The sequence below is a fragment of the Triturus cristatus genome, chromosome 11, assembly GCF_964204655.1.
Source record: "Triturus cristatus chromosome 11, aTriCri1.1, whole genome shotgun sequence".
In the NCBI taxonomy this organism is placed as follows: Eukaryota; Metazoa; Chordata; class Amphibia; order Caudata; family Salamandridae; genus Triturus; species Triturus cristatus.
The window spans coordinates 293,865,433-293,879,987 of record NC_140594.1 but is presented as its reverse complement, the minus strand read 5'-3'; the positions used below and the strand labels follow the sequence as shown (position 1 = coordinate 293,879,987).

At 42.5% G+C, this 14,555-nt stretch overlaps 1 protein-coding gene across 4 annotated transcripts in view; it reads left to right on the top strand.

The window, feature by feature from the left end:
* GAS2L1 (growth arrest specific 2 like 1) overlaps positions 1-14,555 on the top strand; it is a 266,285-nt gene that overhangs the window by 43,969 nt on the left and 207,761 nt on the right. For all 4 annotated transcript variants that reach the window (XM_085634362.1, XM_085634360.1, XM_085634361.1 and 1 more), the window contains exon 3: positions 1,027-1,735. In XM_085634362.1, coding sequence (XP_085490488.1) covers positions 1,055-1,735 — 681 coding nt within the window. In that variant the 5' untranslated portion in view covers positions 1,027-1,054. The remainder of the gene's footprint in view (positions 1-1,026; positions 1,736-14,555) is intronic.

Below are 14,555 nucleotides of genomic sequence, written 5' to 3'. Positions count from 1 at the left end.
CTCCTATTTTCTTTTTTCTTGATTAGTTTTCCTTTTCTTTTCTCTCTTACTCTATCTCCGCCCCTTTTGCTTTCTATTTATCTGTCTCTTCTGATGCTCTCCCTCTCACGTCCTACCTTTGTCCCTTGATCTTTCTCTTCCACGTTTGTCTCGCACATTTTCTTCCGACCTGTCTCTTTTCTTCCGCTCCTGCCTCTCTCTCTCTCTATTTGCTTTTCCTAATTTCTCCCTTCTTCTCTATATCTTTGTCCCTCATTCTGGCTTGCTCTCTCCCGTTCTCACCCCCTTACTCTCCTTCCCTCATGCTGTTTTTTCTGTCTCTTTCTCTCCGCCCTCTCCCGCTGAGTTCTGTCCCGCTCTCTCTGACCCACTCTTCACTATCACGGAGCCCGCATGCGTCCACGGCCTGGTATCCCAGGGCCTGTGAAAGGGAAAGTGGGAAGTTTGAAGGATCGCTGGCTGCATCCCCCCCTGCTTCCTAGTGTTTCCTTCACTTCCTGTTGTGCACTGGTGCCAGACGGACCCACCCATCCTGGGACTGTCAGAGGCATCGACTGAGAGTGCAGATTGGCTACTGCAAATCAGCGACCTCTGGCACTCAGGAAGGAACATTTTATATGCAACGAGGGCTCGTAAATGGAGGTAAAAAAATTAGATGTGCAACAGGGGAAATATATTGTTTGTCTGACCCTTAAAACGGCAGGGAGCTGCTGCGTGGTCTCAGCAGACAGCGGTTCGCATCGCAGTTCTCTTCCTCGCCCTTCTCAAATTGCAATCTTTTTAGGAGTGTCCCCCAATCCTTGGAGACTGACCCTTAATAGTGAGAGCACGCATTATCCGAAATGTGGTCCCACCCAACAAATGAAGGGGCCTGAAAATAAACTCTCTCGTGCCTCTGAGTTCTGCCATTTACTTTGCTTGCAAAGGGTTTACTGGTGCTGTCTGTAGTACTGCGTTTATGATCAGTCTTGTATCAGTCATCAGTGGTATACTTGATTCACAACCAAGTTCTTGCTTGCTTTCTAGTGATTGAGAAGTGAAGCATTGATTTAAGATGGCCGACCAAAGCAACATCCAGTCCGCCGCCTCCAAGAGCATCCGGCCCTTCCGCTCCAGCGAAGAGTACCTGGAAGCTATGAAGGAGGACCTGGCGGAATGGCTGAACACGCTCTACGACCTGGAAATTCAGGTGGAGAACTTTCTGGAGGCACTGGAGTCTGGCTGTGCCCTCTGCCAGCACGCCAACAATGTCAACCGGATCGCCCTGGAATTCCAACAGCGCTGCGCCGAGGCGGCGGGCCACATGAGGCTGCCAAGGACCGACGTCATCTTCCAGTCTCGGAATGTAGTGCCAGGTTCTTTTGTTGCTAGAGATAATGTGTCCAACTTCATCCAGTGGTGCCGGCAGGATCTTGGCATCCAGGATGTTCTGATGTTCGAGACTAATGACCTGGTTCTTAAGAAGAATGAGAAGAACTTTGTGCTATGCCTGCTGGAGGTGGCGCGAAGGGGTGCCAGGTTTGGCATGCTTGCTCCGATGCTCATCCAGATGGAAGAGGAGATTGAAGAGGAGCTGAGGGACCAGCTGATGGACCAGCTGAGTTATGGTCATCTCGACAACAGCAGCAATCTGGTGGAATATGACCAAGGCCCATGTTACAGCCCCCAATCTCCAGTCTACCCAGTCCGGCGACAAAGGATCACCATATGCGATCTCCGAAACCTAGACGAGCTGGTAAGCTGGTCTTAATAATTTTTCTGGTACCTTATTTGCTAATGTGTTTCCCTCTAACCTTTGTCCACCCAGGGTGGCAATTTTCAAAGGGTGTGATTGTTTTAATAGGTTTACTTCACTTCCTTCCTCATCTTGTTATTTTGGCCTAACATGCTCAGCCATAGACATCTGAAGTTCTTTATCACTCTCTGAATCAGGACCAGTCCTGAGTTAGAAAACTACAGATTAAGAGGGGGGATGAATTATTTCATATATACTTTGACATCTGCTTGTTATGGTATTTGGATCTTGATCTAGTGCATGATTCATCCCCATAGGGACATCTCGGTGTGTGCTCGGCAGATAGATGAAATAGAAGTAGCATTAGAACAACCAGGTTTTAAGATGTTTTTTAAACCAGATAGACTTGTGCATGCACGGATGAACAGAGGACGTTTGTTCCAGTGGTATGGGCCAAGGTAATAAAAGTCTCGGCCCCCATATTTAGCAGTGTGGATATGCCAGATACATAAAAGAAATTGATTGCTAGATCGCAACTTCCTGTTCTGAAGGTATTTTGGTCTACTTCTGTCATATAAAGACTTGCATACCATAGGAACACATTGCAATGGCACTGAAACTAGTATTTCACTTTTAAGGAGAGTGCCTCACAGTTTCAATGTGCCTTATCCCTTAGTCACACTCATGTGGCGGACATCTTGCAAAATTATGTCATTCTATGATTACATCATTAGATGCATTATCCTTTCCCCTAACTGGTGATGATTCTAGTTGTTTATTTAGTCTTAGTATGGTGTTCTCCTACAGAAGAGGAGTGGAATAGTTTTTCACTCCAAACGTTATAGACTTTTCTTACAGGTGATGGATGGAGTTGTTGTTTAGTCCAGAGTTTATTGTATTCTAACACAGGTAATGGATGGAGTTCTCTGCTTTAAATGTTGCAGAGTACTTACACAGGACATCAACAGAGTTGTAGCTTACTCAGGGATTTATAGCATTATCATAAAAGTGATGGATTGCTCTGTAGTATCTTTCTGACGAGACTTGGAGTTGTATTTTAGTGAGGGTAATGTACAAGTAATGGGGATGCTATCCGTTTTAGACCTTGTGGATTTTTTGCACACATGATGTCTGGAGTTCTGTTCTCCAGACTTCGTTGAGCTCTTATTAGAGGTGAGGATTGGAGTTGTTTACTTTAGGTTTTACAGACCTTTGATACTGTTGATGGCTAGCGTTTTCTTCTGCTAGTGTAGTAGGTTTCATGCACAGATAATGGATGTAGTAGTTTTTACAGAGCTCCTTCACAGGTAACATTTGGTGTCCTTGTATGCTGTAGATTTTATAGCATTCTCATACAGGTGAAACATGTTCTTGGCAGCTCCAGGCTTTATATCTAACTCAAACAAATGATGAACTGAGTTGGTTACTCTTACAAAGCTGTTATGCAGGTGTGTATCACAGCTGTGGTTTACTTTTCTGCTTTCTCATATAAGTGATAAATGGAGTTGTCTGCTCTAGGTGATGTCATTTGAGCACTATCTTCCCACTAAAGCAAGGGCTATAGTGATTTATTTACTTTCAGACAGATTTGCTAATTTTCTCTCTAGCTTCAGAAAGTGAAACAACCTTTACAACGCAGGCATTACCATACATTATATTTTACAAAGCAATACCTTTAACACGCATGCCTTTGCAACGCAAGATAAATATATTTGAGGTGTCTGTGTGTGTATATATGTATATGTGTGTGTGTATATATATATATATGTGTGTGTGTGTGTGTATATATAAATATGTATATATGTATGTGTGTTTAGGGTTCTGTAAGGTTATATAGTGGTAAGGATGTTTAAGGGTGTTTTAGAGGTGGGTAAAGGCAGTGCTTAATTTGAGCCAGTGGTTTCCGCTGCTCAGCACCGGCACTTAATTGTCAACACCAGCACTTATGACAGTCTGCAGCATGGTGACTCTGTTTGTCAAAATTACAGATAAACACTACAACATGTGTTTATTTGTTCAATATACATTTAAAAATACTAATACCTGCCTGCTTAAGTCACTCTTGTAGCTTTGCGGGCCAAGTCTGAATTGTTAAACTTGTACGGTGTGATGATCAGTAGTTGTGATGGTTCTGTCATTGGAGGTGCTGGCAGGGGCAGTGGGTGGTGCAAGCTGCAGTGGCCTCCTGACATATAGAGTGGCATGGGTATTTTTATGGTTTAGGGGTGGATAGTGGTATGGGATTATAAGGGTAATTGTACGGTTTAGGGATGGGTAAGGATATTGGGTGGTAAGAGTATTGGTTTAGGGGCAGGTAGAGGTATAGGCTGTTATGGGTATTTTTCGAGTTTAGGGGTGGGTACAGGTGTAGGTTATTAAAGTTAAAAAAGGGGGGGGGAATTTTTTAAGAAGGAGGAATTTTTCTTCCAATAAAAAAATTTAAATCACATTTTGTTTTTATAAAAAGAGGAGGTTGGGGGGGTCTCGCCCCCCCAAATAAATTAATTCACAATTTGCTAACATAAAATATACATGTATGTGTGTATATAGTTGGGTTGCATCTTGGGCTCATACAATTTGAAGAAAACACATATCTGAAGATTGATCATCCAAGGAATCCTGTCATATAAGTTTTTACTAAAAATACACACGGATAGACAGAATCCTCCAGGAAGACCCATTGTAAGTATGGTTGGCTCTCTTATTGAAAAAACATCCAGATGTTTAGAGCTATTTCTGTCTGAATATGTCACCAGCCTGTCCTCCTATCCAGGACTCAAATGATTTTCTGTGCAATAGTCACAATCTCCTGTGGCGCAACACCTATAGCATGGCTACTATTGATCTCACCTCACTTTGTACGTCCATAAAAAACATCTATGGAATAGAGGCCTGCAAATACTTTCTGAGAGCACCCACTGAACTATGCACAGCACACCAAAATGATCATTATAGCGCTGAAATACTGCCTCACTCGCAATGTCTTTCTATTTGATAACCAGATCTATGTTTAAAGACAAGGAACTGCTATGGGTGCCTCCTTCGCGTCCACATATGCAAATCTATGCATTGGATGGTGGGAGAAGTTGCACGCTCGGACACATATGCTCACTACATGAACAAAGTCATGCTTTGGGGGTGTTTTATTGATGACTTGTTTATAATATGGGATGGATAAAGTCAACTGCAAGAATACATCAAGAAGCTGAATTGTAACATGTTCAACATTCAGTTAACTGCTAAGTGGAGCAATACAAGTATTGAATTTCTGGAAATGCTTCTAGATATAAAGGGTGATACCATCAATACATGTATCTTTCGGAAATAAACTGCTTGTGATTGAATCCTGTTCGGCTGCAGACTGAGCAGAGTCCATGAATCCGCCACAACAGGAGATACCGACTCATATCAATTCCAGACTCGTGGTTTTCTGGAAGATAATAATGAGCATCACATTATAAGATCACTTACGCGGAACTGGCATGTCCTTAAGTATGATGAGCATATAAAAGCTAAAATAGATCAACGCCCCCAGATCACCTATAGGAAGGCAAAATCGCTGGGAGATATATTGACCAGAAGCATTTTCATTAATGATGAAAAGCCGAACTGGATTACCAAGAAAAAATGTGGGCTTCTTGAAGTGTGAACGTTGTAAGGCATGCACAAGTGGTACAAACATGAGGACATTTGAGGGTAAACCTCGTCAAATAACTGAGAGAATCACATGCAACACCTACTTTGTGGTCTATGATCGGGAATGTGACTGTCAGATGAGATATGTTGGGAGTATCATCAATAAAGTAAAAATCCTCATCTTGCAGCACCACATGGGCATAAAAAACCAGGATAGAACAACTACCCAATGGCCAAACATTTTTGGGAGGTGCATCAAGGGATCCCCAGTTGCTTGAGATACTGTGGAATTAAACACATCAAAGCCCATTCTTGTAAGGGCTTCCGGGAACTTGGGCTGCTTATATGTGAATCCAGGATGATCATTTTTATGGGAACCGAGAAACCCTGGGGTTTATGACCTAGATGCAGAGTTACATGTCCATATTTGACGTTGGGGTTTCCCAGCAAAAACATTATGGGACGACGAATCAAGTTGACCAGTTGTGGTTCTGCTGGTCACTTTTCCATGTACACGATAGCATTTTCAATGCTCTTTGATCTTAATTATTTATGATGCTTTTTTCATTGTAATGTATATTAACCCCTCGGTAGAAGATTAGAATATTCCTGAATTACAAACTATGGTTGATTAGTGTACGACGACAATCAGTCCTGTTTTAACACTTTTTGCACCATGAGAATTTTGCACGTAGTATGAGATGATCTTTCACATTGCACTTTATTTGATCACTTTGCACCTTCATAAGACCAATTATCTGGTGGTTCCGACACACCAGAGGCCTTTTTGTACTATCATTTGAGATTAGATCTGTCAGAGGCAATGATTATCCAAGACGAGATATAGAAGGTTCTCAGGGCCGTTTCTAGGTGTTTTGCCACCCTAGGCGAGAATTGAAAAATGCAGCCCCTTCCATTTTACTACCATCACTCTCTCCCCCTGTCAATAAGGCTAGAAGAATTAATGCATTAGTTATTCCCAAACTCATGTTTTTTGCCGCCCTCCCCCTTTTACCGCCCTAGGCAGCCGCCTAGTCTTGCCTAATGGTAGAAACGGCCCTGAAGGTTCTCCTACACATTTTGGAACTGAAAACGGAGCATGTGTAAGGTATTCTTGTTTTAGGCTCACAATTTAAGCATTCTCTAACATTATGAGATGCAGGGGCACTGCTGTATTAGCATTTTTGCACTATAGTACTTTACACTCATGCTAGAAAAATATTATCTTGACTAATGACCCTTAAGCAGGCATTGATTTATGATATAAAAGGTATATGTATGCAGAACATACCTGTTAGGATAATAGGCATGAGCAATCATGGAATTTGTAGATATGATTCCACATCCCGCCACTTTACATTTGCTACCGTTACTGCCAATTATAGGTGAGATTAGAATTTGGGCCCGAAATATTGACTGTTCATTCAATTGGGGAAATGTGATGTATGAATGATACTGGGTCTTTCAACAGGACCTTTTGGATCAGACATGTGACACCTTACATACCTCATAGTTGCTGTTACACAAAAATTGGTGAAGGAGAATATAATTGCATTCTAGTTTTAATGAACCTCGTTTTTCATTCCCCTATATATGAATTGTTGTTATGGGTAAACTTGGCATAACATCAGCACTTCATGACCTTGCAAGATGATACTGTACATACAGGGCTATTGTTGCGAGAGAGTTGGATGTAGTATCCTCCAATATAGAAACTGTTTAGACTGTTAAGTCGTGCGTGACATTTGCACCATATGATCTTGTACATTGGCACTTTATATAGATGGTTATTGTTGCTAGATGATTGGATGAGTACACCATTTTATCTATTGCATATATAACTGATATGACCCTATATTTTGATCCTATATTTTGAACTGATATGACCCTATATTTTGTTAAGGAATATTCAATTAGAGAGCCACCCTTACCGTGAGATGGAATGCAATCAGAGTTTGGCAAAATGATTTCTTAACTATATATCTTGGATCGGAGCTGGATTCACGAAAGCATTATGATAATCCCCCGCAGTATTCTTATACTGGGATCACGCACGTAGACACTTTACATATTTATCAATGCTACTATATGCCTGGAAAGTAATATGATCTTTTATCAGGCCTATTTTATCTAAATCGCTTGTTTATACATATCCAATGGTCTCTGTTGGAAACTTTTGCGAGATATCCGTTTCAAGGTTTTACACCTAGGCACTTCATATACCTAGTTATTGCTGCTGGACCTGTAGAACAGAGCCCTAGTTTTGCATCATGCACTTTGACCCAATTGCACAACCAGCAACCACAGGACTTAGGATAAGAACCAGCAATTAATGGGATATGTTAAGAGACATGGTAATACATATTTCAGTAATTACTATGTATGATTTTTTTAATAAAGTATTCATTGCTGGCATATGCTGTGTGGGGGAAATGATATGAGCTTGTTAGATTTTGTATTTCCTATATCCACGTTGTCAATAGCAATAATACGTCCAAATGTGGAGCGGTTAATAAATGATATCACATGTAAGATACTGCTCAATAGAATGTATGCACAAACATGGACATTAAATATATATAACCATAGCTTATATCTGAACAAAGTGTAAAAATGTTTGTATGCATGCTGTATATTGTTTCCTGGGAGCTGTGGGGTGCTGGAGACGGGTGGGGGGGGTGGGGGGGGGGGAGGGGGTGGCTTCAACAGATGACGAGGGAAAATTAATTATTTATTTAATTTTCCCTCGTGCTTGTCTTGTCTGTCGAATCCTCCCCAAACCGGCCCCACCGCTCTTATCTGCACAGGCCGCGGCTGAGTCTTGCCCTCTTAAATCTGGGGCAGTGCAATGAAAGAAGGACTGTTCTTAAGTCACAGTGGTGGAGGGATACTTGTTGCCCAGTTGAAGGCGTAAGCCAAAACGCGTTGGCCGCCTGTCATTGTTTGGTGCCTGCACATTAATAAAGGAAGATAGCACCATCCTGCAGTGCCTGGTTTGTATGCATGTCGGTTCTACACTCTGGGGCAGCTGTCTGGGTGATGAAATATCACTGGATACAATGATATGTATATATATTTTCACTAACTTTACCATACACTTACCTTGTGTTGTAAAGTTATATGCGTGGTAAAGGTATATGCGTGGTAAAGGCATCCATGGTAAAAGTATGCGTTTTATTGTCATACAACCATAAAAACATCCTCCTAACAAGGATTATCCCATTTCTACTAAAACCCTCCCTAAACTCAAGCACTGACAACATCATTGTGTCCCAGTCTCCTTCTACAAGAAGCTTCCTACAGGCTCTCCAAGTCTTTGTTTTCTGTTTGATAGATATGACCCAACGTGGCCGTTTTAAGTGCAGCTTTCATCTAAATGTACTTTCTATACTAGGAACATGGCTGAGCTTTATAAAATGAGCAGGAAAACATTAATTCATTTGTCTTTCAAATCTCTTATGCTAGCAAAAGGGAAGCTTACAGGGTGAAAGCAAAGTTTCCAAGGTCCCCTTCATAGGGTCTGAGGGGAAGAGGCCACTAGTGATGGTTATGCTGACTGGACATCCATTAGACACCGAGCTAACAATGCAACTGCTTACCAAGCTGCAAGTCTGTACACTGACCAGCAAAACACTGCATAACCCACCCAACCCCTAAAGGTTGGAGGCAGAAGTCAAGTCACCATCAGACTGAGTGTGCGGGTAAAATACCCACAAGACATTGCATGATACAGGCAGAAAGTGGTTTAGTGGAAATCAGTCTGAGCATACAAGTGAAGGCCCGCCAAGTTTGCCCTGAGATTTGCCTTGCCTGGGACGCCATCCACAAGAAGGGTACTGGAATCCAAACAATGGTTCAAGTACTACATAAAAAGCGAGAAGGAATTTGGGAAACAAAAAAGATAAATGGATCCTTATGACAATTTTAAGCAAGAAAAGAGAAGGGAAAGGAAAGGCAAAAAAACACTAGTGCTAACCATATAATTAAACACCCTAAAAACATGTACATAGAATCACTTCAAATTTATAACATTTATTTTTAGAAGTTTTTTTGTATAAAACAGTAATGACGCTCACAAAGTTACACAAACAGTATAACAGTTAACCTCTTCAGTGCCCATGACGAGATAGTCTCGTCATGGAGCACGGTCGCGCTGTGCCCATGACGAGACTATCTCGTCATGAACCCCACCCACTAATAAAACGCCCGGCACAGGAGGGGGAAAGGGCGTGGCACAGAAGGGGTTAAAGACCGTAACATGTGTAAACAAACCGAACGTGGCTGAGGGAAATAAACCAGCATGGTTCAAAACAAAACAGAAACACATAACAAGCATTGTGTCCTCTTCATTCCAGGCCACATATTAGCATCGACGGCGTTTCGACCCAGAGTTAATTAGAGGGTCATCATCAGGACAAAGCAGATGTTAGAGCGTCCACTGGATATCAATGAAAAATCTGTATTGACAGAATTAATTGTTTCAATAGAAAGGTGCCTCAAACATGCAACCTTCAAGACGTCGGTCCCGATACAATGACCTCTACATAAAATATCAGTGCCCCATAGGAGGTAATTAATACTGGTCCACGAAGCTTGGAATATCAAGATTTAAAAAATATATCTGTAGGGATCAAATCAGAAGTACAGGAAGTCCACTGATGATGCTGTTAAAGAAACGAAATCGGTGTGCTCATAGAAGTAGCGATGTTACTGCATGCATTCCGACAGCATATCGGTCCGGACAAACGCCTCCAGCAGTATCAGGATGTAAAAGAAGGGGCCATATTCCTCACACAAACATGTTTGAAAAGACTGGCCTGACCCAGTAGGGAGAGGGTGAGTCTTGCAATCTGAAAGTGTGGCTGGAATACACATCTGAATCCAAAAAGCTACAGGTAGAAGGCAAGCAACAATGCAGAGGTCATGGGGCACTTGACTTTGGAGGCTACAGATGCAGGGCGCGTATTGCTCAGTCTGAGTTGCGAGGAGGAGGAGGTGGCGGTGGTGATGGTGGCTTTGGGGGTGCCAATGGCCTTTTAGTGGAAATGGTGGGCGGCATGCCATGCATCTCTCCATATGTGTAGGTGGAGCTCTGGTTGCCCTGGAGGTTGCAGTTTGAGGTCAAGTCCTACTCAGTTCATGCATGTGGTCTCAGAGCCCAGATTGCTTTAGCCCTGCAGAGTCGGACAGGGGATGCCTTTGAGTTTTTCTCTCCCTGTAGGATTAAACTCTGCTTTATGTATTCGCTGACTGAATAAGGCCAAGAGGAATAATTAAATTACTTTTTCTGGTTGAATTCAGTAATGTGTTTCTTGATCACAGATGGCATTTTTCAAGAATGAATTGACCTTTGAGGGATAATTACCAAACACTGTTATTGGCTTTATCTGAGTGCGATTGAATGAGTTATATTTTTCTCTTTTTCCAATGAGTTTATTCCTGGGGACAATTGGACAAAATAAGTATTTTTGTTTGGTGATAATTGGTTTTTCAGGGTCAATATACCTATTTTCTCTACAGTGCACAAGCTCTATCTGAAACACTTGTAAACACTTCTAGGGTCAATAAACGAGTTTTTCTCTAGGATTATTTATTTTGCTATCTGCCAGCTGGAGCATTAACTTCTTCAGAGAAAGGTTAATTCATTTCCCCCCTACCAATATTATTAGAGATTTTTCAAAAAGAGATATTAATTAGAGCTTTATTTATCGCCTAATGTTATTTTTTCCCCCGCAAACTATTTATCTGTTTTATCTTTCAGTGAAGCGTTCAAAGGTTGTGAAGCTGGTTTAAATAATTTTTTATGGACCAAGAAGTGCTATTTTTATTCTCCTGTATGGCGTTAGTGGCTTTTTATGGGGATTATTTTCTTCTTCTTTCGTCCTGTTGATCTTTGTGCCATTGGCAAATTATAACCTTTTCTGTCTCAAATTAATGTGCTTTGTAAGGGGATATTAATAAACCTTGTTTTCTTCAATGATTGACACTTGGGAAAATGTGATTCTTAGTTGGTGCGCCTACTCATGGGCAAAGAAGCACTCTTTTATTGGACCAATTAGCGTTTTGTTGCGAATAGTTGATAAATTGGTAGGTGGAGGTAAATAATGAAAGGCGTAATTATTAGTAAACTAGTAACGTTTACTTTATAATTGATGCTGCCGGACATCTGAATAGAAATGCGATCAAAATTAATGTGAATTTATGAGAGTATGCTTATTTTTTATTTACTTGGCACATTTGCTGGTAATTAAAAAAAAAATGGCTCTATTTAAAGAAAATATGTAGTAGAAGAACGTATTGAACCTGGACATTGTCTCTTGCAGCTATCCTATATCGACCAATCTAGGTAGACAAAGATGTGTTGAAGTTGTATTGCTCAGCAAAAATGTTAATCGTTTTTTTCCGTGCCCTCCTTTGGTTATTGATCGATTGAAAAGCCCATTAGTTTACACCTCCCAGCCATTCAGCAAAATAAATAGCAAACTGTTGTCTGCGCTTAAGGAAACAGCATGTCAATTCCGTCAGGATGGAATCTATGATGGAAAGGCTGGTGCCATCAGCACTCCTGAAACCATTTATTGGGTTCCTCCAGGACTCTGCGGGGAAAGCTCAATAAGCGATACTCTCCAGAGAGAGCACAGCCGGAGGAAGAGAGCGGCATCCCTCTACACTCTGGCGAGATAGCTGAGCGGGTTGAGGCACTTGCCAGAGAGCTGTGTAGGCAACCATCAGGCTGCCATTGTTAATCCTGGCATGTTGACATGTCCTCGCTCAAATGTGACAGCAGGCCTTTTTTAGGGATCGGGGGAACAAGAGGAAAATTATGCGTGGTCTACACTTGCATTCTCCCTCTTATGATACACAACACCCCAAGGCAAATGCGGCCCACTGAGGTCAACATTGTGAAACTTTCCCTATTTCAGAAGACCAAACAATAACTTTTTGTTTGTTTGCGTGGACACAGGAGAACTTTGTCCCTCTTTTAAAACTTTTACCTTGGAGGAGTTTTATTCACGACATCTTGTCTGCTGTTTCTGGAGCCCGTTTTCTGCTGGGACTGCGAGGACCAGGGTGCGCCGCTGTGCAACCGGATTGACCGCACCTGGTCACTCTTCCCGGCCCCTCCTCCTCCTCTCTTGCCTACATAACGCATCGCGGCCCCCGCTTCGCGGGAGCCGCTCGCTGGCGTGGACACAGGAGAACTTTGTCCCTCTTTTAAAACTTTTACCTTGGAGGAGTTTTATTCACGACATCTTGTCTGCTGTTTCTGGAGCCCGTTTTCTGCTGGGACTGCGAGGACCAGGGTGCGCTGCTGTGCAACCGGATTGACCGCACCTGGTCACTCTTCCCGGCCCCTCCTCTTCCTATTTAATTCCCGCGCCTACTACCGCGTTGCGGGACGCGTTGGGGGGCGTAGTCCGGGGCGAAGCCCGGGCAAAGGGCGGGCCCGTTTAAGCCCGTTCAAGCACGGACAAGACCGGACCGGGCCCTGTCCCTTTCCTTCACTCTTTCGCCGCGCATAAGGAAGCAAGTCACTATGGACACACGAGGTAAACTAATGAAATCACAACCGATAGTATCTGGAACATTGGATAATTTTATTATCAGGGCGAACTCTGTAATCCAAGGCGAACTGAACTTACTAGAAAGGCGTCTATCTGACGGAATTGCCAGTACACGTAGGTCATCTCTGGGTTTAATTGCATCTGCAGGCTCCCCTACAAACCTCGATGACTCACAAGCTGCATTGATGGACAGTATTGACCGTACAATTGAATCTGTATTATGTGACTTAAGATCTAGCTCCCCCTCACGTAGAGATACTCTTCAACCAATCCCTGAGGGTACGGATCATATTATGCATCCCCGACTGCCAGATGAGATGCTAAATCGAGCACAGTATACTGAGGAGGGTGCTGTTCCAAAAAGAAAACGTGTGGGGGCCAATAAGAGAGGGAAAAAACCTAGACTTGATAGACCTCATATTAGCACTGTTAAAACACCCATTCCAACATGTACTAGATCTGCTCAAGTCAATGGTGGCACTCTCAAACCCCCATCGGAACAAACTGTATTGACGTCTAATACATCCATACATGTCTCTGATTGCGACTCAGAACCCGATGAGGCCTCCTGCCGATACAATGATATTGTAAAAACTGCTATCAAGGGTCTTCTTACTTCATTGACTGATAGGTTTGATGCAATTGACATTAGGCTTAAGGAAATAGAAAGGGTCGTTACAGCCCCGGCAAATGTATTAGTGAGCAGAGCCAAACCGTGTGCTGTATGTGAAGCAAGAAAAGCGGACTCACATTCTTCCTCCCTTCCTATTCCCTTGGGCTCCTCAAATCTACTCCAAAGGAAGGAAATCCTTCCACTTGGAACCCGTGATCTCATGTCAAATAGACCAGAACCTACTCCAACTATTTCTCTGCTGGCATCCCCTGCCACACAACATACATCCTCCGTGCCTGCCCAATGTCAATTACAATCCCAAACTAAGAATATAGCTATAGTATCCAACCCACAACATGCAGATTTGGACCAAAATAGTAAGGATCCAAGAGCCATTACTAATTCAAATGCGGGCCTAACAAACAGGAGAAATATAATCAATCTCCCACCAGAAGCCTCACCTTATGTTGTTGTTCTAACAGGCGTCCCGGAACTTGTTAATTCATCGCCTGAATCCTATGCATCTCTAAAAAACAAAGTCATTAACTGGCTCAACAAGCATAGACCTCTCCCCCCAAATGTAAGGTCACAGGTTCTAATGGTTAGAAGGGTTCCTTGGCTCGGTAACACTACAAAGAACATTAGGGGTGACTGTATCTTGGTAAATTTCAGCAACCGCTTAACAGCTCCCTATATTCTTAACTGGACTGGTGGTAATAGTACTTCTCTTATTAATTCTTTGCCCCTGTCTTTTTTCTATCCCCCAATTCATACTTTTATTCAGGAAGACACGGACGATAATTGGTTTAAAGTTGGGGGCAATGGGGCTAGAGGCAGGCTTAGGCGCGCACATTTCGACGAGCCTCTGTCTTCTGGCTATTCAACGTTTAACAGGTATGCCTGTCTCGAGGATGTCGATTGACTTCCCCAGGAAGGCTCTACTTCTGTTCCATCTTCTCCAGTGCTTCCACTTTCTAATTGCCATCCCATCTCTCCTGTTTCTATT